This window comes from Pygocentrus nattereri, chromosome 25, assembly GCF_015220715.1.
Source record: "Pygocentrus nattereri isolate fPygNat1 chromosome 25, fPygNat1.pri, whole genome shotgun sequence".
Lineage (NCBI taxonomy): Eukaryota > Metazoa > Chordata > Actinopteri > Characiformes > Serrasalmidae > Pygocentrus > Pygocentrus nattereri.
Window position 1 is genome coordinate 25,278,160 of NC_051235.1, and position 24,389 is coordinate 25,302,548.

At 40.5% G+C, this 24,389-nt stretch overlaps 1 protein-coding gene across 1 annotated transcript in view; it reads right to left on the bottom strand.

Annotated features, from left to right (window-relative positions):
* Nucleotides 1–1,241: 1,241 nt before the first annotated feature.
* Nucleotides 1,242–24,389, bottom strand: part of hsd17b12b (hydroxysteroid (17-beta) dehydrogenase 12b) — a 61,688-nt gene continuing 38,540 nt past the window's right edge. Inside the window, exons 3-11 of the mRNA XM_017686803.2 lie at nucleotides 23,272–23,347; nucleotides 17,118–17,225; nucleotides 16,674–16,738; nucleotides 15,871–15,915; nucleotides 13,686–13,720; nucleotides 11,811–11,892; nucleotides 5,568–5,633; nucleotides 5,233–5,382; nucleotides 1,242–3,536 (exon numbers count right to left, since the gene is read on the bottom strand). Of these exons, the coding sequence (XP_017542292.1) occupies nucleotides 3,429–3,536; nucleotides 5,233–5,382; nucleotides 5,568–5,633; nucleotides 11,811–11,892; nucleotides 13,686–13,720; nucleotides 15,871–15,915; nucleotides 16,674–16,738; nucleotides 17,118–17,225; nucleotides 23,272–23,347 (735 nt within the window). The 3' untranslated portion in view covers nucleotides 1,242–3,428. The remainder of the gene's footprint in view (nucleotides 3,537–5,232; nucleotides 5,383–5,567; nucleotides 5,634–11,810; nucleotides 11,893–13,685; nucleotides 13,721–15,870; nucleotides 15,916–16,673; nucleotides 16,739–17,117; nucleotides 17,226–23,271; nucleotides 23,348–24,389) is intronic.

The window sequence follows — 24,389 nt, forward strand, 5'->3', positions numbered from 1 at the left end:
AACCACACAGTTTTGGCCATATAGCGTATTTACCAATAGGGCTGTTGTCAAGGCCACCCTCATCAAGTCCAAGACAAGACTATGACTAGCTAACATTGAGTCAATGACTGTCTAAAGGGGTCCGTGACCAAGTCAAGAACCCAAAATATGGAGTTGTCTAGTTTATAACTGCTTCCAGTACAATGTAATGACTGATGCAATGAGTGGGTTTAGAGTTTCCTTGAGTACAAGTCAGTGTGCATTAACAGCTGTACTTTTTTTAAGGGTAGTGGAAAACCATGTATTTTTAAAAATGCATTAAATTTTAGACCAAAATCTTATATAAAAACAATGTCTTAGTCATCACAGGTAGCACATTAATAATCATTTCACCATATATAGATATCTTTTTTTGTGTGTGAGCGAGCTTTTACAGCTATTAAATACTTTAGACGCCTGGTTCCCACCACCACCACTGTGAACCATTCTGACTCATAGTTTTCTATGAAAATTGTGCATCACATATAAAGTAATTCAGAGTGGTTTGATCTCAAGCCTTTAATTACACAGACTTTTTGAAAAGGGAATGTTAGTGATTTTAAGTCATCAGTTATATACACTAGCCCGACAGCAACATTGCTAAAGAAAATCAAAGGAATTACAGCCACTAAGCATGTCTTGGAGAATTTCTTAGCCAAGTGCTTGAGGCCATCAAGCATTACACTGTGGTTTTGAGAGTAACTGTTACCACTTTAGTGTTGCCAGTCTAAACCCACCATGTAGGTGCTCATTACTCAGTGGTGCTGAAGCCGGCTCACCCCACTGACAGCAGCAGGTATTTGTTCCATCAAAGGCCGATGCATTGTGCTGCAGAGCTGTAACCAATTCCCCTAGACAATGTGGACTTCAAAGCGGATGGATCTCAACCCAAGTCCAGAGTGACCCCTTTACCCAGTTTTAACATTTTCCCTCCTCCAAAATGACTGATTCAGCTCATCACAGGCTTATTAATTAGTGAATGAGTTGAATCAGGGAAAATACTAAATCGTTGACTGCTATGAGCATTTTTGGACCTCATTTTGGCAACCCTGCTGTCCCATCTGCTTTCCTCTCTGACACAGATCTGTCCCTCTGCTCTCTCAAGCAGTAAGCCAGGCACGTTAGTCAACTGTGAGCTCGTCCTTCATATTTGTATTCCTATGTGTCGTCTTTCAGTTCTGATCTCTGCTGTAAAGAATACAAGACTCATACCAGACAACAGCTATGAGAAAGCATTCCGTTTATTGTTGTAAGCCAAGTAAGTCTGAAATTCACATAACAGACATCAGATCACACTCCGTTTCATCCACTGACTGCTCAAGTGCTGCGGTTGTTCTCACTGCCCAATCCAATTGAAGACACTGGAAACACAAATCAGGCTGAAAATAAATGTGTTTTTTTATAACAATCTGACACTAGCTGGTTGACAGGAGGCAATGTTTTAGGGAATGTACTATAACTAGCAAAAACAACAGTTCTCTTATCCAAACCTACTCAACTGCCTCCTCACCTCACTGCTTCAGCAGTACTGTCATCAGACAATTATACTAAATTAATAATCGCATATACAATAAACAGACAACCTCTCTTAGTGCAGTGCAAATTCATCCCATATCAATTTTATATAAATGCCCCTAAGAGTTTACAGGGCACTCGTGCATAGAGCCAATGCAATCTATAATGCATTCTAAATGCAGGACTTGCAGCTCATAAAAACCGCCGTCAATCTAAGAACAGAAATTTGGACCAAAGTCACAAATATTAAACATACAGTAAAAACCTTTAAAAAACTGATTCAAAGGACCTTTTCTCAGCTTCGGAATATTATCTATAGCTGAGGTCTTCAAAAAGCAGACCTTGAATCCAGATTTAGTAATAAATGTACTCTATGCGGCCAACCAGGTACATCAGGTTCAATTAACTACCAGTAATTACAAAATCCAAGACTAGAAACTGGATTTCGTGTCCGGATTTGAAGACCTCTAATCTACAGCGCTCACAGAAAAGTCACTGGGGAATGAATGATGAAAGATGAATGACAGCTTTGTAAATGTGCACAGTACTGTGCAAAAGTCAGACACTACCTTTCATTTATTTTTCATTCAAGGCTGCTATTAAGTACAAGTTATTAAATTTTTTCAGAAGGTTCATCTGTGGAGATTACATACGACAAGCGGAAAATGCAACCAACGTCTAATGGAAGTCAAAGGGTGAAAGAACTATGGACCTCATTTTTTAAATATAATTTTTATATTAAAAAATAAAAATATATTTATTTATTTATTTATTAGTTGAGGTTTGTACTTCATGAGTGCCTTTAAATGCACTTGGGTAATGAGATAATGGGGGGAAAACTCCGGGTCTACAGGAGTCAGGCAGTAATCAGATTTCTGCTTTGCAACCAGCCAATAAACTCACAGAAGATGACGTGATATAAATGTAATGCAAAACTCCGACTTCATACCTTTTTTTTTTTTTTTAAAACATTGCACCACTTCATGTGAAAACATGAACATACATCATCTAGAAGACAAAGAATATTTGAATAGGACAATAGGTCAATTTTTGCAAATACACAGACCGAGAAATCAGAAAGAAATCAGCATAAGAGTATAAACGCACTGAGAAATCTGATTACTAAGCTAAACTCCAGCCTGTATCAGATTTCTAGCTCATACTCTGATCTAAGAAAAAAGTGTGTGCTCTTTACATGACCACTTGAATAATCAGTGCAGAAATCAGATTATGACTGGATTACTGAGTGCATGTAAATGCACTAAATGACTGGTTGGTCTCTGACTTTTGCACAGCACTGTACCTTATGTTTCATCCATGTCTAGAACAGTCATTAAAATAAAACTGGTCAGGGAGCCGAACTAGAATTTAAAGGGCAATTCCCTGGAGACAATTTAAGTCTGAATCTAGGTCAGGATTTTTTGACCGAGCTCTGCAGCATAGGGGTTTTTCCAGCTGCAGCACACCTAATCTGTGGAGGACCAGCGTTTTAATTTACTCCCAAATGAGACTTAATTTGTGCCCAGAAAATAAAGCTTTATGCTTAATATTCAAGCATTAACGTTAATACTAAGTACTTAGTATTAAGTAAACTAAGTAAAAGGTCAAACTAAGCATTTCGGTCTGAAGTGTTCTACTATTAGTAAAAGTTAGTCAGAAATGTATCACTAAATCTGTCAAATTTAGATTTGTTAGCACTGAAGTGATGGGGCCTTGTCTGTAGGGCTGAAACCACCACAAAGAAGCAATCCTTTTAGGAGAAGTGTAGGGAGACTGCTCCTGGTATTGAACAATGAAAGGAAAAGGAGTTTTATGGAATTAGAGGTTGGTCCATCATTTATGCTCTTCTGCATCCATCCATCCATCCATCCATCCATCCTCTTGTTCCACCTTTTCTAACCCTGCTTCTGTTTCTTCAAGAAACGTGCGCGCTGTGATAGGCCCATGTTCATAAAGATCTTGGTAAGCAGTCTTGCGGGGAGCAGAGCAGAGATCGCCCAACCCTACAGCAATAAAAAACAGTTATCAGGTTAAAACCAGTGCTGGCCTTGAACTAGGGCTAGCTTGAATTTAGATCAGACTTGAAGCAATAATAATGATTTTATAAAATGTCTGTGAACAGGAAATACGATAAAATGCACATTAAAAAAAAAAAAAGAAAGAAAAGAAACTTATTTTCTTTAGAGTATGGTATTGTTGCCAAACGACCATGTGCTGCTAAATGAGGAGAACGTTCAGTCGTCCATCGCTGTATATTGCGGGCATTTCATGAATTTTTGAAGTTTTTTTTGTAAAAAATAAAACGTATGATAACAGCACTGACTGACTAATACAATAACTTTTCTTTATAAGTACTTTTGGTCACCAAGTTACCACCGCAAGTCTCATTTAGCATCAATTCAGTGGTGCCGCTCTTCTCGGGCTGGGGCAGAAACTCACATGGCTCCCTGCTCCCTACATAGTGCACAACGTGGGAATTACTGGACTTGCAAAAAAGAAATACTGGATCCTGCAACCCAACAGTGCAAAATATAGCTAAGAAATGGCCATTTGGGACTCAGACACATCCATACTGGATAAATGATGCACGATTTAGCTGTAAAGGCTAGAATTTCTAAACTTTAATAGTTAGCACACTACTCAGAGAGTATGGAGCCCTTGGGGATTCAGCCTGGGTTTGATGTGACATCTGACTGAAACATGGATATTTGAAGCGTGTAAGACATTCAAGTGACATTGTTTACACTTTTATACTGCCGTTCTGCAGTTAATCATACCGTAAGTACTTTAATTCAAGCCTGTGATATTAATAATGGAATTGCCATCATTAATAAAGTCGCCAGCCCGTCAGTTTAAACGAAAAAAGGGATTCTTACTTCAGTATAATCTGTGGTCCATGCGAGAAGCATGAGGGTCCATTAACAGCACAAGGTTTGTTTTTTTTCACGCAATGGTGCAGTAATACACAGTTCAGTTGCTGTTAGGTGGTCATAGTCAATGCAGCTCAGCTAATCAGATTTTAGGACCGGATAATAATAATGCATATTTTAATTGAGATGTGTCATACAATATATTCAAAACCCTTTGGGTAACCAATAATGAGATGTGGCCAGTCTTTAAGCTCACACTACAGCTCCAAAATGTTCACTTACAACCTTAAAGGATGAAAATTTGTCTATATCATTTTAAATGAAAATAACTGACTTTTGAATGATCAAAACACCCACAGAAACACTTTCCTGGCCCTGTGATTGGTCAATATGATGACGATCACACAAAAAAATTAGCTTAATGTTCTTATCTGCATATTGCGGCCTTCTGTGATATCAGTACTGCAAAGGCCAATACTGTTTAACATATTGTGCAGCCCTGTTCTGAACTCACCATCAAACAACCAACCACAATGTAAACATTCAGACAACGTACAAACATTTTATCCATCTACACACAAACACCAATGAACTCAATGAGAGGGCTAAAAGAGGAAAGGGTCAAACTCCTGACATCAAAAACAAAAGATAATAATCCACTTTAATCCACTTCACAAGCAAAGTCTATTGATCTATATATCCTAGATTTGAGCACAGCTGGTCAATACAGGACACATCAGGGTCAGCCAGCTAGGAAATGACTTGCACTTCCTTGTAAGTTTAGCAAATGCTCTTGAAAGGCCTTGTGAAAGTCAGGTCAAGTTCTCACCATAATGGCGTGCGGCAGGTATCCATTAGTCTGGCTCTGAAGACCCACGGTGTTCAGCTGGGCTGCTACATAGCGCTCAGGGGTGGGAATGTCCAGAGAAGCTCTTTTGATCTTGCTCAGCTTGGTCGTCACATAAAAGGGCAGCACGCTCTATAAGAAAGTGGAGTTTATCTTAAATAAAAAGAACTATGATGCAGTTCCAGATTCTTTTCAGATACCAAAGGCTACAGTTAACATCAAATGAACAGTTCTTTGTTCTCAGACACGCCGCCCTGTTTTCATTGTGCTCTCTCTGCAACTTATCTTTCTTTAAAACTTAAAACTCTCTCTCTTACCTGGATGATGACGCCTTTGTTCTTGTACTCAGCATCAAGTCCACGAGAGAAGAAGTCCACAAAAGCCTGGTGGGAGACAATTGAAAGCACCTTTGGTCAATGGATTCTGCACATTTCAACTTAAATAAACCCCATCCTTCAAGGACAAGCACAGTTTCTACTGCTGAAAGAGGTGGATGTGAAAAGTTTTCTGAGCCCTGCAAATGCTGAACCTTTAGAATTAGTTACCACCAGCAATAATAAAAGTACAGTCCTATTAGATCAAGTATTTCTCACTCATAGCTCACTGAAGCAAGCAGAGAAATTCTGTTGGAAGAGCAGACTCGACTTCAATTTACAACATGTTTGTTTGGAAGTACAAGACAAAATCGTCTCGTCATTTAAATAAAGACTGTGGCAAAAATTTGGCCACTGAAAATTTGCATCCTTAATTCAACTCATCATCCAGAAAGAGAAAAATGGTTGAAAATTAGAGAGGCCTACAATGAAGTGATGAAATCTGAAGTTCTAACAGTTTAGAAATTATTTTTAAAATACAAAATACAAACATAACAACAGTACAACTTAAAATAAGAGTAGAAAGACAACTGAAAATGGAAACATGCTGCAAGAAAGTAATTTACTCATGTTGGGTATCAAGTGAGGATAGAACACAAGGGATGTGCAACCATCTGCAAGAGTTTATAAAAAGATATCCAGCAGGTAAGGAACATAACTGTCCAGTAAAATTCTGACATAAACAGAGCTGGAGCTGGAGGCCTCATCTTTTAGAGGATACCAATGGTGTTAAAAGACTAAAAATATCTCAGGCACAAATATTTAGCAGTAAACAGTGGAACACATTTTAAAACGTCTGTTATTCTGTAAAAACCGAGGGAAATCGTGATATTCGTGTTTGGATGAGTGACGCAGGCTGCCTCTATAGATGAGAGCTAAAACCACGCCTGCTGCAGAGGACACCTCATCTTAGATGACGTATTTGGTCAGAAAAATATTTCCACTGTGTCTGGAACTGCACTATATTGCCAAAAGTATTCGTTCATCTGCCTTCACATGCAAATGAAATTAAGGGAAATCCCATTTATAATGCATAGGGTTTAATATGATGTTGGCCCACCCTTTGCAGCTATAACAGCTTCAACTCTTCTGGGAAGGCTTTCCACAAGGGTTAGGAGTGTGTTTATGGGAATTTCTGACCGTTCTTCCAGAAGTGCATATGGGAGGTCAGACACTGATGTTGGATGAGAAGGCCTGGCTCACAGTCTCCACTCTAATTCATCCCAAAGGTGCTCTGTCAGGTTGAGACCAGTCAAGTTCTTCCACACCAAACGCTCATCCATGTCCTTTCTTTGTGCAGTGCACAGTCATGTTGGAGCAGGAAGGGGCCATCCCCAAACTGTTCCCATAAAGTTGGGAGCATGAAATTGTCAAAAATCTCTTGGTCTGCTGAAGCATTAAGAGTTCCTTTTCACTGGAACTAAGGGGCCGAGCCCAACTCCTGAAAAACAACCCCACACCACTTTGGCACAATGCACTCAGATTGACAGACAGAGAGGCGTGATTGGTCACTCCAGAGAACACGTCTCCACTGCTCTAGAGTCCAGAGGCGGCGCTTTACACCACCGCTTTCCACGCTTTGCATTGCGCTTGGTGATGTAAGGCTTGGATGCAGCTGCTCAGCCATGGAAACTCATTCCATGAAGCTCTCTACGCTGTTCTTGAGCTGATCTGAAGGCCACATAAAGTTTGGAGGTCTGTAGTGATTGACTGCAGAAAGTTGGTGACCTCTGATCACGGTACCACGCTGGAATTCACTGAGCTCCTGAGAGCGACCCATTCTTTCACTAATGTTTGTAGAAGCATTAGTGTGGCCGTAAAAGTGACCGTAACACCTAAATTCAATGATTTTGATGGGTGGCTGAATATATTTGGAAATAGTGTAGCCAACATTGCGTAGAGCATTTAACCAAGTTAGCAACAAAGCCACACCACATCTACCTCCTCAATCATCCTGAACACCACATCCTTGGAAAGACACCCTCTATAAAGGCATTCACATTATTTTACACCGGCACCTCAAAGGGTTAGCCAAGTACTCGAGTAGGTCCCAATGCAGCCACCAAAAACTTCTCCACTACAGGTTTGACAGCAGATCAAAACAACATCCTGCTGGGTACACAAAATACAGCAAAACGGCAGCATTAGAAAGGTAAGATCTCACTCAATGCCTTCTCCATTATGGAGGATGCTGGATTTTGTAGACATATACTATAATAATTAAGTCATAATAGATACACTCTCGGAATATAATAAGCTTTCAGTGTACGAACATGATCACTGGAGTTGTACGTTTAGGCTGCTGTGAGGTCTATTTTAAAACATTAGGTTATAAAAGGCACAAATATGCCCTATTCTTCTATAAAAGTGAATGTACTGTTCCTTTAACAATTATTATAGGACATAAAAGTAATGACTTTGTTGTAAAGACATTAAGGACCTTGTTTGTACCTTGGGAAATAAAAATGTATCTGGACAGTGCCTTTTTGTCCTCGCAGTGTAGTTTAACATTGAATGTATTAATTTACAGGCCGCTCTGTTTTTTCCTATTGAAAAGATTGACTGTCAATAATAAGTGTCGCCCCCCCCTTTACCTGTAGGTTTTTAAGCATAAGAGTTTTCAGCATCCTGAAATTCAGTTTCGGGCGAATCATTTTCATTTCAGTGAATCACTGATTTGAATTTAATAAAAGGTTACTGCTGTTACTTGCGAACATATTTCCTTTGCAGAAGGAAGAAAATCCATGTTATTTCTTGACCTCAATGGAGAAGTTATGCAGACTTCAACCTGTTGAAGAATAATGTGAATGAAATGCAAATGTAATTCCCTGCGTAACACAATATGCCATTAAGTACATTCATTTGAATAGTACAGCAAAACAAACAGCTGTAACTCTTGATGTCTGAGGGCTTCAAAAGCTTTAGATACAAAATCTAATGCAAGCTCCAGCCATGAAGACTGCCTCAGAAATTTATTCTGTAGTTGACCAAATCAAGCCAGCAGTAAATTGGAGGCCGTGTGACTGAGATGAAAAAAAGTGAAAAGCAGGCTAAATGAAAAGGGAAGGACACATTTAAATACACAGCCACAAAAAGCCCGAACTCCGGCCTATTCTGATCCATTTCTCTTTTAACCATTATTCTCTTCCTCATCCTCAGTCAAGATTAAATCCCAGCTTTCACCCACTGGACTTCCTTCACAAAAGGAACGAGTGAGACGGCTTTGCTGACATCACATGTTGCGTATGTGTTGCTAAGATACAGCATGAAGAGACAGCATGGATCACCGTAGTGTTTGACTGCTGCAGTCTTTATACAGCGAGTCCTGAGCAGAGCAACAGCCACCTAGAGCTTAAAGCTGCCTTTAGGGCTGCGTACTTTTCATATATTCACATAACGAGCCATGAAGTGTTGCTTATTTCCTTGGCCAAGGGGTCTACAGGACCTCAAGTTTCAAAGGGTCAGATAGAGGGCTTTAGAAAGATTACACCCTCGCTCCGATTCAGTGAGTTCTGATTCACAGACTTTAACAGGGCCTTAAATCTGGACCACAGGCCAGATTGATCACCATTCCTTAACTTTGTGCTGGATAAAATATAACGATCTTTTCCAAATTCATCATTTGTTATTAAATTTAAATGCTGCTTATCCATGGTAAAGAAATGGATTACAAACCTGCCTGGACTGGACTATTTGGTCCTGTTTTAGTCCCTTGAGGCCTCTAAAGACAGAGCGATTTATCATTACAGCACATGAATAAGTTGTAGCAGCAGGGATAGGCATTTCAGTAAAGTGTGATACTCAAATTTTTAATTCATAACTCAAAATATATTCAAATAAGCCAACCCCCCCCTGTACTGTACATGGATAAAAAGGTCTGGCCCAGTGTGAGCCCCCAGCTCTACACTGCCCTCTGGTGGAATACAGGGTTCAGACATCATGGTCCTTGCCTAAATGGATAATCAGAAACAAGCTTATCTGCATATTAAAATTCACTTTGTTTTTAAAGCTTTCATAACTATTAGATTATTCAAACAACAACTCATTCCTAGACAATGTTTTGCACACCAAACACAACTTTTCAGATGACAAAAATTACCCTGGTTTTGTGAACTTTCGTCTGCAACATGAACTTCTTAACCTGTTGTGATTGGTGTTGTCATGGCGACAATCGAAATGATGCACTGGCTGTGTCCCAGCAACTAGAACATTTTTTACAGATTTTATTATTTTTATTATTATTTTATTATTATTTTACTCTCTGCTTGACTCCATAAGTGGCATTAGCATCTTCGAAAGCAGCTCAAAAAGCAGTTCAAACTGTTATGTTCATCTGAGCTTATACACCAGAGCTCAAAGTTTCCTCTACTGGACCTGCTCTCCTTTTGCCCTTCCATAATGGAAAACAGCCTGCCAAGTCACCGTGACCCCATTCAGGAGGAGCAAAGGGTGTATTTTTGCAGTTGAAGTAAATTTTTGCTGCAATGTGAAGAACCCGGCAAAATATACTGGTGTGGTTGGTTTTGACACCCTGCACACCATCATAGCTGTTAACTACACAAAAATAACTGATTTACAGAAAAGAAACCAGATTTTTTTTTTTATTATTATTATTAATGAATTTTCACCTCGTACTACAATCACAGCGAGTGTGGGGTCTCTTGACAAAGCAGAGAATGTAATCTCAGACAAGAGGGGTCTCAGAATTAGCCAATAAACTGAGTTGAATTAAAAATTTCAGAATGTGGAAAATGTTTTACAGTGCAAAGCTGTGGACCCCCAGGACTCCACACTGACTGCTTGGTTGGTTATGCTGACAGACGTTTTCAGGTTCAGTGGAAAAGTAAAGCCATGAAAAGTAGAGCCTGACTGATAAACAGTTCTGTCTCAGTTATCAATTATAAAGCGTTCAAACCACTGAAAACGGATTCATTTCAATCAACAAATTCCAACAGTTTTGGTAAACAGTGATTTCCTGGCTGTGAAATGACTGTCGATGGTCAGCTGAGTTGCAGAATGTGACTGTCAAATTTCTCAAACCCAGTGTTTAAAAATATAAATATCGCAACACAAGCATGGAATTTCTCAGGAATCCACGCAGTTATTTATTTATTTATTTATTTATTTATTTATTTATTTATTAATTAATTAATAAATCTAATTTTTCCTCAGTTCTGTTCACAGTAAGATAATAAAAGGTGAGGATTACATGCATCTATTTCATCTATCTTTGCTATTTAACCATTATTGTGTTTATACTGCAGGTTTACCAGTTCAGCCCACCAGTTTAGCAAAAGACAGCAGTCAGCTTAGCAGCTTCTGGCTTGCATAAGAAAATAAGACCTTTAACATCTTCAAAAATCAGTCACTCTCCTTATAAGAGAGGTTTCTCTTTACTGAAGCAGAGTAGAAACAAAAACAACATCACAGTATTGGCACTTGATCAGTAGCATGTTCACTCAGATATTAGCTCATTTCATCAATCAAAGAACAAAACAGATAAATAACATTTTAAAATCAACCTGAAATCAAAATGGACTTTTATTTTTACCTTGTATGTCTCTGGTGATATTAAACCAAGTTCATCACATCTTATAAAAACAGACCCAACTGTTTAATCTTTAATCAAATCAATCGTAATGACTACACTTTGATATTTGATTACATTATAAAAAATAATATTAGCAGATACTGTCATGACCTAGTTTTATTACTGAATTCTGTATTTACTCACGTTTCAATGAAAAGTGGGTGTTTTTAAAACATGAGTCAAAATGTAACTGTCCTCACTACTGCAAGCTGAGTCTCCTGCAGCAAAGGTGTGGGAGTCGAGTTTACATCAGTAATATTAAGTGTTTCAGTGGCAGGCTCCCACAGGATGTGGGGAAGTTTATTATTTCATTATTTTGACTGTATAACTGATTATATATGCCATTCCCCTTCCAGATTTTTAAAGCATTACTTTTTTTGAAGCCTGAGAAAACTAAACTAAATGAAAGCTCATTAACTGAGTGTGTTATAAATGATCATGTCATCACAGTATTAATTACACCTAAACAAAAAAAGTAGTGCAAAGTTTTTTCCTTTTTAATAATAACCTCTGGGACAATTAATCATTACCTGCATTTTATGATTGAGCATCAGAACGAGGGAACTAAAAGGTGGAATGAGCGTGGCGCCACTTACCTTAGAAGACGAGTAGAGAGTGAGGAGAGGAACCGGGTACATGCCACTCGCAGAAGCAATGTTCAAGATCACACCTTTAGACCTGAAATGGGACAAAGTGCATAGCAGAGGTCTGTAAGATGCAAATCCAAAAAATCTTCCCATTTATGTACAGACGTTCACCGTTAGAAATAAGGGTACTGTGTATGGTACGATTTGTGTTTACCAAGGTACAAACAAGGTAGATGTTCTCTCAAAAGGTACAACAGTGGTTTATAGGTCCAATTACGAACCTTAAATGTTTTTCCACATGAAAAGTACAGATTTGTAACTTTTCATAATCTAATGTTTTAAAACAGAACAATAAAATAAAAAGCCTGGAGAGGGGACGGAGTGTGTGGAGTCAGTACAGCTTAGAAAATATGATTTCAATATATTATGGTACAGTAACTATTACACTGTTTTAGAAGCGCACCTGGTTACACTTTGTTATGCTCATTTAATTATACATTATTACTGGTTTTATTCAACCTGTTAATTCTTCTAATAATCATTTGCGGTTATAAGAACACCTTAAAACTATTGTTTTTGTTTTTTTTCGCCATTTATTACCTTTTACATCACATTAAAACACCAACTTACAACCCTTTACATTGTGGTGAACATTTCACAATGAATGGACCACGAAACTGAACAGCAGAAGGTTCAAGTATAATTGCTCCTGTCAGCAAATCTAATGGAAATGGATTGGTGAAAAATCTAATTAACACAATCTGTCACTCACTTAAGCTGTAAATTTTGCTTTAGTTTAGTAAATAAACAATAGAAGACAAAAGTCACCCGAATCTTTTCTGTCAATACATCCCCAAAACTTTCCTAAACTGCATCCAGGTCTTCATTAAGACTGCACCAACTACTCACTGTGGTTTAGGACTCAGCATGACACACTGTGAACTATAAAAATGAGCAAAACCTCACTGTGTAGCTGACGCTGTGCTCGGCCACTTTAGTCACAGGGTGTTGTGCCAAATTCTGACTTTCCTTCATGTGCACGCACGTCATGCAGGCATGTACTCACTGCAGAATACGTTCTCACAATTTGTTATTTCTATTTATAAATGACCGTTCGTCTGTAATTTCTGACTGGCGATTTCTTCATAAATGGAAACAACAGGAATCCAACATCCATGTGTCTACACGACTTGCGCACACGCCAGGGGGACTTGGATGCTGTGGGGGGAGTCAGAATTAAGCACAACACCTGTTGTGTTGTTCATTTTTGTAGTTCACAGTGAGTCATACTGTGAGTCTTAAACCAAATCAACAAGTCTCTACTACTGAACTGAAAAGTTGCATGCAGGTATAGAGAAGTTTTGGGGATCTGTTTACAGAAAAGATTTGGGTGACTATTGACTTCTAGTGTTTGTTCACCATGCTGGATCTAGTGCTAAACTAAAGAAGCATAATTTGAACAATAAACACGACGTGACTCTCTGACCACATCGAGCGCAAGTGGAAAATTGTGCACAATGAACAACATTCTTTAAAAAGTGTTTCTTCCTTCTAGTTACTGTTATTCTCAAAGTTATTTTACGCACTAATTATGCTGACCAGTGTTATTGGTCCACACTGCAGACTGGAGTGCTGCAAGCCTGGCACCTCAGCACCCTCTAGTGGTCCACTGATGGACAAGCAGCATTCTAATGCTTGGCTCAAAACAAAAAAAAATTAATCTCGAACTTTTTTTTTTTTTTTTTTTTTTAAACTTTGTTTGGATCCAGAATCTGGTTACTTTGTTTTGGTAACAAGACTTCATGACTAATGTGTGGTGAATAAGAGCAGCAAAATATCAGATTTCCAAGAGTTTAATCAGCCGCCCCAGTCTTCATTACTCACCTCTCAACCATCCTAGGCAGCACTAGTCGAGTCATCTAATGGAAAGAGGAAGGGGAGGAGGAAGAGGAGGAAGGAGGAGGAGGAGACGATGTGAGAAATGAGGTACACACCTTCTGGCTGTTTAAGTTTAGTTCTCTTCATGCACCTACATACTCTTTGTTTACATTTAAAGTCCTATGTGAAAATCCTTTGTATCTGAACACGAAAGCCATTTATCATTTTCAAAGTCCTCCTCAAAGAAGTCCAGCGTTTACAGACACCATCCAATGCCTAGTTTATCCATCACCCTTTCATTAAATTAGACCAGCTGTGCTGCTGATGGAATGTAACAACGCCACACACTGAGGGTAGTGAGACGTCAGGGAAGCGAGAAGTCAGGAGCCAAAGGCAGTGAGAGGTCAGAGACTCGGCAAACTTTCTGAAGTATTAATACGTTATTTGCAATAAATCCTTTGGATAGAAACTTGTGGAAGATGGAAGCTGATGAAAACTACCACTTTCAAGGGAGATGGAAGTCAGAATAGTTCATCAAGAATCATAGCGATTACAGCCGTCCGTAGCCGGGAGTCCAAGAGAGCACAATCGGCCTCGCTCTCTCTGGGTGGGTAGGACGGCCCCCCCTTCTCCTCCCATCACTCAGCATGATTCAGTCAGCGCAGGCGTCTGTTAACTGATGTAACAGATCTGGCGGTTGGCGCTTTCCTCCGAGCGCGTTCGGCTGTCCCGTGACGTTGCGCGAGCGGCAGTTCAAAAATGATGCGGTGGCTGGTTTCACAGGTCTCGGAGGAAGCCCGTGTTAGCCTTCACCCTCCTAGCGTTGACGGCATTGTGTGACCGCCTAATTATTTAGGAACAACATAATTGGAGACGATTAAATTGGGGAGAAAAGTCTGATAAAAAACAAATAAATAAATAAAATAAAAGAATAGCCAATGCAATTTTTTTGAAAACAAAACAAGCACTGTAATAAATACTCAAGGGATGGGAGGACAGAGAAACGAAAGCAGTTGAAGGCTAACTTGGTCTTGGAGCAACTTTTTTCAGTGCAAATTATTTACAAAATATCTGTGTGTTTTGGCAGAGAGTGACCGATCCACCTGGCCCCTTTTGGAAAAAAAGTCTGGGCACCCCTGATGGAACTGTATTCTTTTAACTAATTACACATTACAGGTTAAAGCTCAAACAAATCTGTATTATTTCCTGTAATTAGTTCTAAAGCACTGTTACAGACAAAAAGACATTTTTGTGAAACTTTTGCACAGTACAGTCTTCTTCTTTCGGCCGCTCCCTTTAGGGGTCGCCACAGCGGATCATCTGCCTCCATCTTGCCCTATCCACTGCCTCCTCTACTTTTACACCAACCATCTCCATGTCCACCTTCACTACATCCATAAACCTTCTCTGAGGTCCACCTCTTCTCCTTCTACCCGGCAGCTCCATCTCCAACATTCTTTGACCAATATATCCACTATTCCTCCTCAACACATGTCCAAACCATCTCAACCTGGCCTCTCTGGCTTTATCTCCAAACCGCTCCACCTTCACTGTCCCTCTGATCTGCTCATTTCTAATCTTGTCCAGCCTTGTCACCCCCAACAAAAATCTCAGCATCTTCATCTCCGCCACCTCCACTTTTGCACAGTACAGTAAATAAGTTAAATCTGTTTTCCTTGTTTCTTTTTTTAATCTTTGACCTAAATGCCAGCTCCTAAATGATATAATTTAACCCTTTAATATGCACAGGACACTGACACGTCCATTCTGCACTCACAGTTTGAATCGTTTCCATGTAATCGCTGAAAAAAAAAGCTTTAGCATTTAATAAGCTTGGGAATTTAAGGGGTCAATCATGATAAACATTTGGGGGGGGGGGGAATGAGGCATGTACATCACAGCAGTGCAAAACTTTTAACCTAACTGCAGTTTCGTTCTTCGTGTTGAGTACACGGTGTACTTTGAACAACAACAAAGAACACTAAGTGGAATGGACGGGCAGTTTTACTTTGGTCCTGAAGGTGGCAGCAGAGACTGAGGAGTGAAGATAAATGAGATTCACATTTTCCACAGGTGCCCCCAGATTCAGAGGATACTCCAAGTTTTCCATTAGTTTCAGCATTGAAGAACATGTTAACAAGAGTCTATACAACACATCAACCACAATCAGGGACAAAGAAACAGCACCGACCTGGCAAACTGAGGCGATGTTGATGTTGATCATCTTCGTGATTAACTGCAATAAGAGCAACAGATGCCTTCCTTTAGGTAAATTTCAGCAGCACAATATTAAATACAGATTAGAACAGAATACAGATTAGAACAGAAGAGCTGTCTGGCTTAAAGGGAAACTCCACCAGTTTTTCAAAATGATTTATTTATGCAGAAATCAAGACGTAAACAGTCATTCAGAGTGGTTTGATGTGAATACTCTGAACAGAGAAAACAGAATTGGGCACCGTGGTGATGACAAAAAGCAGAAAGCGTTTAATGCTTCCTTGCACAATGTTTTTATATGAAACAGGCATGAATAGACTGCCTGATGCCTGAGACACTGTTTTCCAATTGTTGTGAGAATATTTTGGTTCACAACATACTTTATTTATTTATTTATTTATTTATTTATTTATTTATTTATTTAGCATGGTGAAGATGCTAGGTATGTTGCAAGGTATGTTGCTGGGTGTTGTAAGACAAAATAGCCCCCGTAGAAAGTACAGAAAACAGCTATATTCATGCTTCAGATATCATAACTCCTGATTTCCATTATCTCCACTATAAAGAAATCATAGGTAAGTTTCTCTGCAGTGAACCATTTCATCTCAAACTACTAGGAATGATTTTGTTTACATCTTAATGGCTGAACTGAGAATTTGAGCTCCACCAATTTATTAAAAAAATAAATAAATCACTCTGCGGAATTCCCCTTTGAAGCGTATATAGAGTGTACTAGCCACTGAATGAATAAAAGGCTTTATAAAACATGCCACTTACATCATCAAGATTTGGTACATTGAGGAAAAACTCAGGGTAAGAGTAGGAGACTCCAACATTGTTGACTGCAAATAAAATAGAGTGAACTCAGCATCCAAACACAGAGGAAAAAAAACAAAAGATGGTAACACGGATATATTCAACTGGACCACAGCGTCCAAAGGCGTTCAGCTTCGGATCCAGTAGGTGGCAGCAAACACCAGCACATAGGCGGTGTTCATTAAAGAAACACTCCTACTGTACTCAAAATATCCACTACTTTAGAGAAAGAGCAACCAGTTACACAGTCCACGCCCAGAACATTTTGTTCCAAAAACCCAAGTGATACAAAGGCAGTACACAAGACACTACACGAACATCACGACTGCCGAAAGGGCAGAGAAAGCCACTGACCGGCTGAGATCCGGTGCATTCTGCATGCACTGGAACACAAATGCAACATACCTAGGACTCCTATTTCAAGTCCATCCAGTCCAGACTCAATCTTGGAATAGATGTCCACAGATCCAAAGTCTGCAGAGATGGTTTTGGTTTTGACATTGTACTTGCTCTCTGAAAAAGAAGAGATTAATAAAAATCTCAGTGCCTCTGTACAGCAATATGGGCCCCAAGATGAATGTGTTAAGTGTGTTAATGTGGGTTTTTTTTTTACATTTTTTAAATCAGGCTCCTGTTTTAAAATCTAGCATGGCAGGAAGGCTGAAATATTAGTGACGTCAGAAGGGAGATCAAGAGTCGTTGAAGCAAGGAGAACAAAGCTGCGCGTCGCCTTCACTGTGTGCTCCAGACTTCGCACGAACAAACAGTCCATTGTGTTATGAACAACAGTGAAAATTCCAAGAATGGGAAAAAAAAAATTAAAAACCACAAATTAAGCAGAGATAGCATCAGCGAAGTTCTCTTAAAACTGCTCATTTAAGCGCAGAGTGGCACAGAATCATACAATTATGAGCATGACAAGTCTGAAGAGAAGAATAGGAGCAGACACAGGAAGTGGTCGGAGCATGGGGTGACACGCTAGGTGACGTAAGCAGTCCCTTCAAGCTTCCAGTCTGTCCTCTTGTACAAAAAACTGCCAGAAACCCAATAAGAGACAAAGAGGATACTTGGTTTGTCCTTAAATTACCGGTCAGTAAAATTTGGAAGTTTTGCCTGAGCCCACAGGTTAAACTGATATTGTCCCCGTTTATGGGGGCTATGAGGTTTCTGTAGGGGGAGGGAGTTTAAAAAAAGCTTGAATGTGCTTCTCCATCAGTGAACACACAGCTACACAGGGCTGGGGGATGGGAAAGAGAAAGAAAAAGCAAGTGAACGAGAGAGGAAAAAAAAAAAAAAAAAAAAAACGGGGGGGGGGGGTGAGAGAGAGAGAGAGAGAGAGAGAGAGACTCCATTCACAGACATCAGTCTCCGTTCACAGGCTCTCCCCAGCAGACGCTGTCCTGCTTCATTGAGAGAGATGTGCAGGAGCAGGTGAACTGGCGCATCTCTCACACAGACACACGGCACAGCCAATTAAATACACCATCCGTCGCTACATCTACCCTTGTGGCTTCAGCAAGCCAGCTGTTTGAGATACAGAGTTAAAACTGTTCAAATGAAATTAATTAACAACTGTAAAAGATCTGGCAGACCCCAAGAACAGCCTCCACCAGATAAACAGCAGTTTAAGTTTTCATCTTTGAGAGAGAGGAGAGAATCAAGCTGGCTCAGGTCTTAAAAAAAAACATTTTCCACTGTGACAAGACAGCTCAACACCATGGGTCTGCAAGGATGTGCAGCTGTCAAAAAGGGGCAAAAATGGACAAAAAAAAAAGGAAGAAAAAGTGCAAATTAAACCCAGAAGGCACCGATGTCCTCAAAACAATGCACCGTCCAAGCCAGAGTCGACACCTCAGTATCAACCATGTGTTTGGGACTGCTTGGATCACAAGCAGTACTAAAGGCAAAAGGTGGACACAAACATGAAAAATATATATTACGTTGAGTGGTTGAGGCTTCTGTGTAATTTTAATGAATAACTACATAACTTGCTTACTGTCCAGTCAAAACAGCCATTAAGTACAACTGATTTAATTATGTTGGTCTCTGACTTTTGCACAGTACTATAGTTTCGTTTCACAAGCCTTAAAAATAACACTCGACTGTGTGCAGCTTTCTGCTGCTGCGCCCATCCACAAGACTTTGCCCTTAAGATTCTTTTACTATTTTTGTTCTTGAGGAAACGTCTGAGGAGAGCATGCTTTGACCGTGCTCATCTCACGATCGCATGCAGTACACGTGAGCCAGAGCAAGGAGGTGCCTCGGCCGCCTATGCTCCAACTTCGCTTCAGCCAATCGCTTTTCAGGCTCCCAAGCCACGCAGAACACCACGTTCTCTGAGACAAAATAGTATCCCCTTCACTTCACAACATAATAAGAACACTCTGATGCCAAAAAAAGCAACGTATGCAAGGGAAACGCTGGAAACGAGTGGAGTTATTGTGCAAAGTGAACAAATTTAGAATGCTTTTGCAACCAGTTGGAGGAACTACTGTCCATCGTCCCCTCTGAAACATCCCCCAAGACGCACCTCCATCTGCGAAAAGTCTGTGTCGCTCTCCGTGCTGCAGCAGCAGCAGCAGCGGTGGCAGCAGCCAGGCAACTCAGCTGGCACACAGCCTGCCTTTCAGCACAGCACTAAAAATAGCCCAGTTCATTAACATCCACACTCATTCAGCAGAGGGAGACACTTGCTGCCTCACACGCACACAAGCAGCATTCTCCCCTCACGATTCAGCCTCACACACACACACACACACACACACACACAAACACGCACAGGTACACAAGAGAAACACAGCAACACATTTTTACACATACAGACACGCATTCACACATGTGCACCAAATCATGCCTTCCTCCACAAATCAAAGTCAGCCAATCACAGTGCTTAGAAGTAAAAGGGGGGGGGTTCAAACCCAGCCACCCGTGATCCATCCACACATTCCTCCAGTCTGTCTACCAGCACAAGCCTTTGTTTAGCTTTTGTTGTACATCTGTGACAGCACTTCAAAGCTCAGAAAGGAGGGGGTATTCCACAGGGGCATAACAGTTCAAAACATTCATAGCTCAGTTCGATACGATACTGTGGCATCAATGGTAGGGCCGAGCAATATTAAGATTTATCATGAAAAAATAGGATTATCTAGCACACTGCCGCTCGAGTAACTGACATTCAGCCATGGGGCGCTAGTTACAGACAGCACGATACCACATTTACGCACCGCTCTGATGTCAACATATCGATTTGAGTATCAGCTGATACCCATCTATTTCTTTAAAAATGACTACATTTTAAAATGAGCCAGGAGGCGGTCATGCTCAGAATCACTCTACTCTCCCACTGGAAGAACCACACAGCGAACGCCATCACATCACTTATTGCGAGCAAGTGCAATTTCAGGACAGATCTGTTACAGGACTCAATCAGATACTCTTTTTTTTTTTTTTTACCTCTGATATCCAATCCAAAATCTTCTGCATACATCAGCCTGATACCAATACCTGTCAATACACAGACCACAGACACTGCAGTGCAGACAAACTAATGCCTTAGGCCGGCAGTACACCTCAAACAACATATCAACTCTGAACCAGCAAAAAAAAAAAAAAAAAAAAGATACGCTCCATCCAGTGATGCAGGTAACCATGTGACACATGGTCCAACTGCAGCCAAGAAGAGGTCTCAGAACTAATCACATGTTGCCTAAGACTAATCACAGTCAGAGGGCGGTCTCCAAGCAGATGACAGTCATAAAGACCAATCACAGTGAGAGAGGAGGTCTAAGAAGAAACAACGCAGTGATCAGGACCAATCGCAGGTGACTGGGAGTTCTCGACACACCATATAAACTCACCATATTTTTTCGGTCAAAAACACTGAGTGAGTTTATATGATCATAATCAGACTTGTGTTATCAGATATTTCAAGTTGTCTTGTAAACAGCACACTCCGATTTCTTAGATCGGATTAAGGCCATTATCAGACTTCCGGATTTGAGCTTAGTAATCAGCTTTTTCAGCACATGTATACCCTGACTGGTTCCTTTCGTTTTTCCTCAGTCTGCACATGGGAAAACGGAGTATTGTCCAGGAAACAGTAAGCAGTGCTTAACACAGCACCTGCAAGGTGGCCACAAAACCTCTGAAGCAACACAAACTACAAGCTTGACAAAATGAATCTGAATGTTCATCATTTAGAAGATGAAAATGAACGTTCATATTTGCTGGTAAAAGGACGCAATGTTTTTTAAAAAAATGGCAAGACATTGGAGTTTTACTTTAGGTCACAACTTATTCTGTGAATTTACTTCCCATCTGCAGAGCAGAATTGTGATTGTCTGACTTATGCAGATCCAGAGTTTTTCCAATTATCTCACCCAAAAGCATGTTAAAAATAGTCTCATGTAAATATGAAGCATGTGCCCGTCCCCCGGGCCCCAATGATGACGGCCGGAAGAGTGGGCATGCCCCAAAATATTATTTAGCAAGCCATTTAAAGATTTTTTCCTAAATTTGTCTCTCTTTATTTTTTCCCTCCAAATCAGTTGTTTCCAAATCAATTTGTTTCTACCCAAATTACACAATGCCACCAAGCTGAGAGGCTAAAATGTAGGATGTGCTTCCTCTGGGATATGCAAAGCCCATCTTTTTGAACGGCCGTTACAGCAACATTATTGGACATTATTGGATATTATTGGATATTGCACACCGGCCAGCATTGGGCTAAGAGAAGAGAGGACCAGTTATCCTCTCTTGGACTGTTATGGATGGCTGTGGCACTGCCTGGGATCAAACTTGTGATCTTCCGCCTGAACTCAATTCTTTTTTCTCCAACATGTGCCGTCACTGCCTGTCAAGGAACAGAATCAATTCACGTTTCACTCCAACATTATAAAAGTACAATATCTGAGACTTTAGAAAGGCTTACGGACTACGTACCGGTTTGTCAACTTTATTACACCTTAAGCAATACAAGCAACATATTTTAACGTGTAATTTATTTGTGCAAATGTTGTGCAACACCCTTTCAATCCCACAGTACTGTGCACTCCTCTGCACAGGCTGAACATCCACCGGATAATAAAATCCATCATGATTGTGTGTGTACTGTTTTATAGTTTAAGTGAAGGGAGAAAGCCTGTAGTGTGGGACAGAAATATCTTTCTGCATGGTAAAATGCTTTTCTCTTAAAGGACACGGAGTCTTGGCAAGTGAGAGAGGGAATGTAGAGTACTCCATGTAAACTAGGGTCTGGTCAGTGTGTCAGTTTATGTTTAAAGTCTGCAGATTTAATGGTATTGGCAAAAATCTCACCAAAATGGTTTGGGGGCTTGTTTTATCTAACGAACAGACCCAACTACTGTGAGGAAAACTCCTCATTTACAGGGATTTAATGGTAAACTTCATATGCTGGTCTTTCTGGCGGTCACCAATCTTCACTTCTACTACAGCTAGGGTCGTGCAATATCCGCTTGTTTCATACCTTTAAAGGGTCTCATACAGGCGTTGTGTTTGTCCCTTTAGTGACAACAAAATTTTATTAGTTATTTCAACATCAAAAATATTCAAAACATTGGATTGGCCACCAAATAAGTGAATGTACTGCACAACTTTCAAGCCCTCATTCAATAAATGCCAAAAGCCTATCATCTAACAATTGCTAAATGTTAAACAGTGATGCAGGCTGTGGTTAACATTAGCTTAGCTGGCATGATAACAGCTCAGTTCACCACAGAATATGTTCTAATCTGGCCAACTAAAGCACTAGTTTAGATGATAATCTGAGGGATTAAAATAAAAAAAACTGGTGAGAAACAAAAAAAAGTCTAAATCAAAACTGTTTTTCATGGTGTTTAGATTGGCTGACTTAAGGTTAGGTTACCAAGAAGGCTGCAGACCCAAACAGTGCCACACACCACAGAGCAGGTTTGATTCTGACTAAACAGTGCTCTGCTGAAACAAGCGTAGATAAAAGCTAATGTCAGAGAGAAACTAACGAGAGCTTTAATAGCAGGTCAAACGTGCCACACACCACAGCACAGGCCTGGTTCCAGCTAATTGATGCCAAAATGACCCATGTTTAGAAGACATAGGAGAGCACAGAGTTGAGTGACTGACATTAGAAAGGAAGCTGATTACCCTTTCCTTCCATCAATGCCAACTATTAAGTCCCCACATCAATCAGCGAGCTAAAATATAGATGGGCGGAAACCGTTTATTTGGCCATTTCGACGTGGAACAGGAATCTAACATATTGTTGTCATTCTTACGTACCGTCACATACCTTAATACTATTAAACGGCCCAATCCTACAGCAAAACAGGCTGAGCACAAAAAACTAACCAAAGGCCTTGTGATGCATCGATCTGAATGAGGTGATGCTACAGGCAATACTGGGATTGGTTAGTATTGCTTATATGAATATTTCATCATTCTGTTTTTTTTTACCAAAATTAACTCTAAAATCAGTTGGTCTCTAACACACCTTCTTAATAGGCACACAGATAAACGGTAGGACACGAGTGAAAATGAAGGGTGTCATCTTTATGGTACGTACCAATGGCTTGGGCCACCTCGTCGAGTTTCTCCTGAGTACGACTTATGAGGACGATGGAAAAGCCTCGGCGAGCAAGCTGAGAGAGAGAGAGAGAGAGAGAGAGAGAGAGAGAGAGAGAGAGAGAGAGAGAGAGAGAGAGAGAGAGAGAGAGAGAGAGAGAGAGAGAGAGAGAGAGAGAGAGAGAGAGAGAGAGAAATGTATGTACAGTATCTCACAAAAGTGAGTACCTCACACCCTCACATTCCTGCTTCTGCATTTCGTCTACTCAACACAGACATTAATGTCTAAAAAGCTGGCAACACAAGTGAGTCCACCTCACAGTGAACATGTCCAAATTGTGCCCAATTGTGTTGTTGTCCCTCTCTGGTGTCATTTGACTCATTAGAGGTACAAGGTTCCGGGTGTGAATGGGGAGCAGGGCTGTTTGGTGTTTTGGGTACAATTCGCTCCTACTGGCCACTGGATATTCAACATGGCACCTCATGGCAAACAACTCTCCGAGGATGTGAGAAATAGAATTGTTGCTCTCCACAAAGATGACCTAGGCTATAAGAAGATTGACACCATGAAACTGAGCTATAGCACCGTGGCCAAGGTCATACAGTGGTTTTCCAGGACAGGTTCCACTTGGAACAGACCTTGCCAGGGTCGACCAAAGAAGTTCACGTGTTCAGCATCATATCCAGACGTTGGCTTCAAAAAATAGATACATGAGTGCTGCCAGCATTGCTGCAGAGGTTGAAGAAGTGGGAGGTCAGCCTGTCAGTGCTCAGACCATACGCCGCACAATGCATCAACTCGGCCTGCATGGCCATCGTCCCAGAAGGAAGCCGCTTCAGAAGCTGACGCACAAGAAAGCCCGGACATAGTTTGCTTAAGACAAGCAGTCCAAGAACATGGATTACTGGAACCATGTCCTGTGGTCTGACAGACCAAGATAAACTTGTTTGGCTCAGATGGTGTCCAGCATGTGTGGTGGTGTCCTGGTGAGAAGTGCCAAGACACCTGTCTCTTGCCTACAGTCAAGCATGGTGATGATAGCATCATGGTCTGGAGCTGCATGAGTGCTGTCTGCGCTGGGGAGCTGCGGTTCTTTGAGGGGAAACATGAATTCCAAC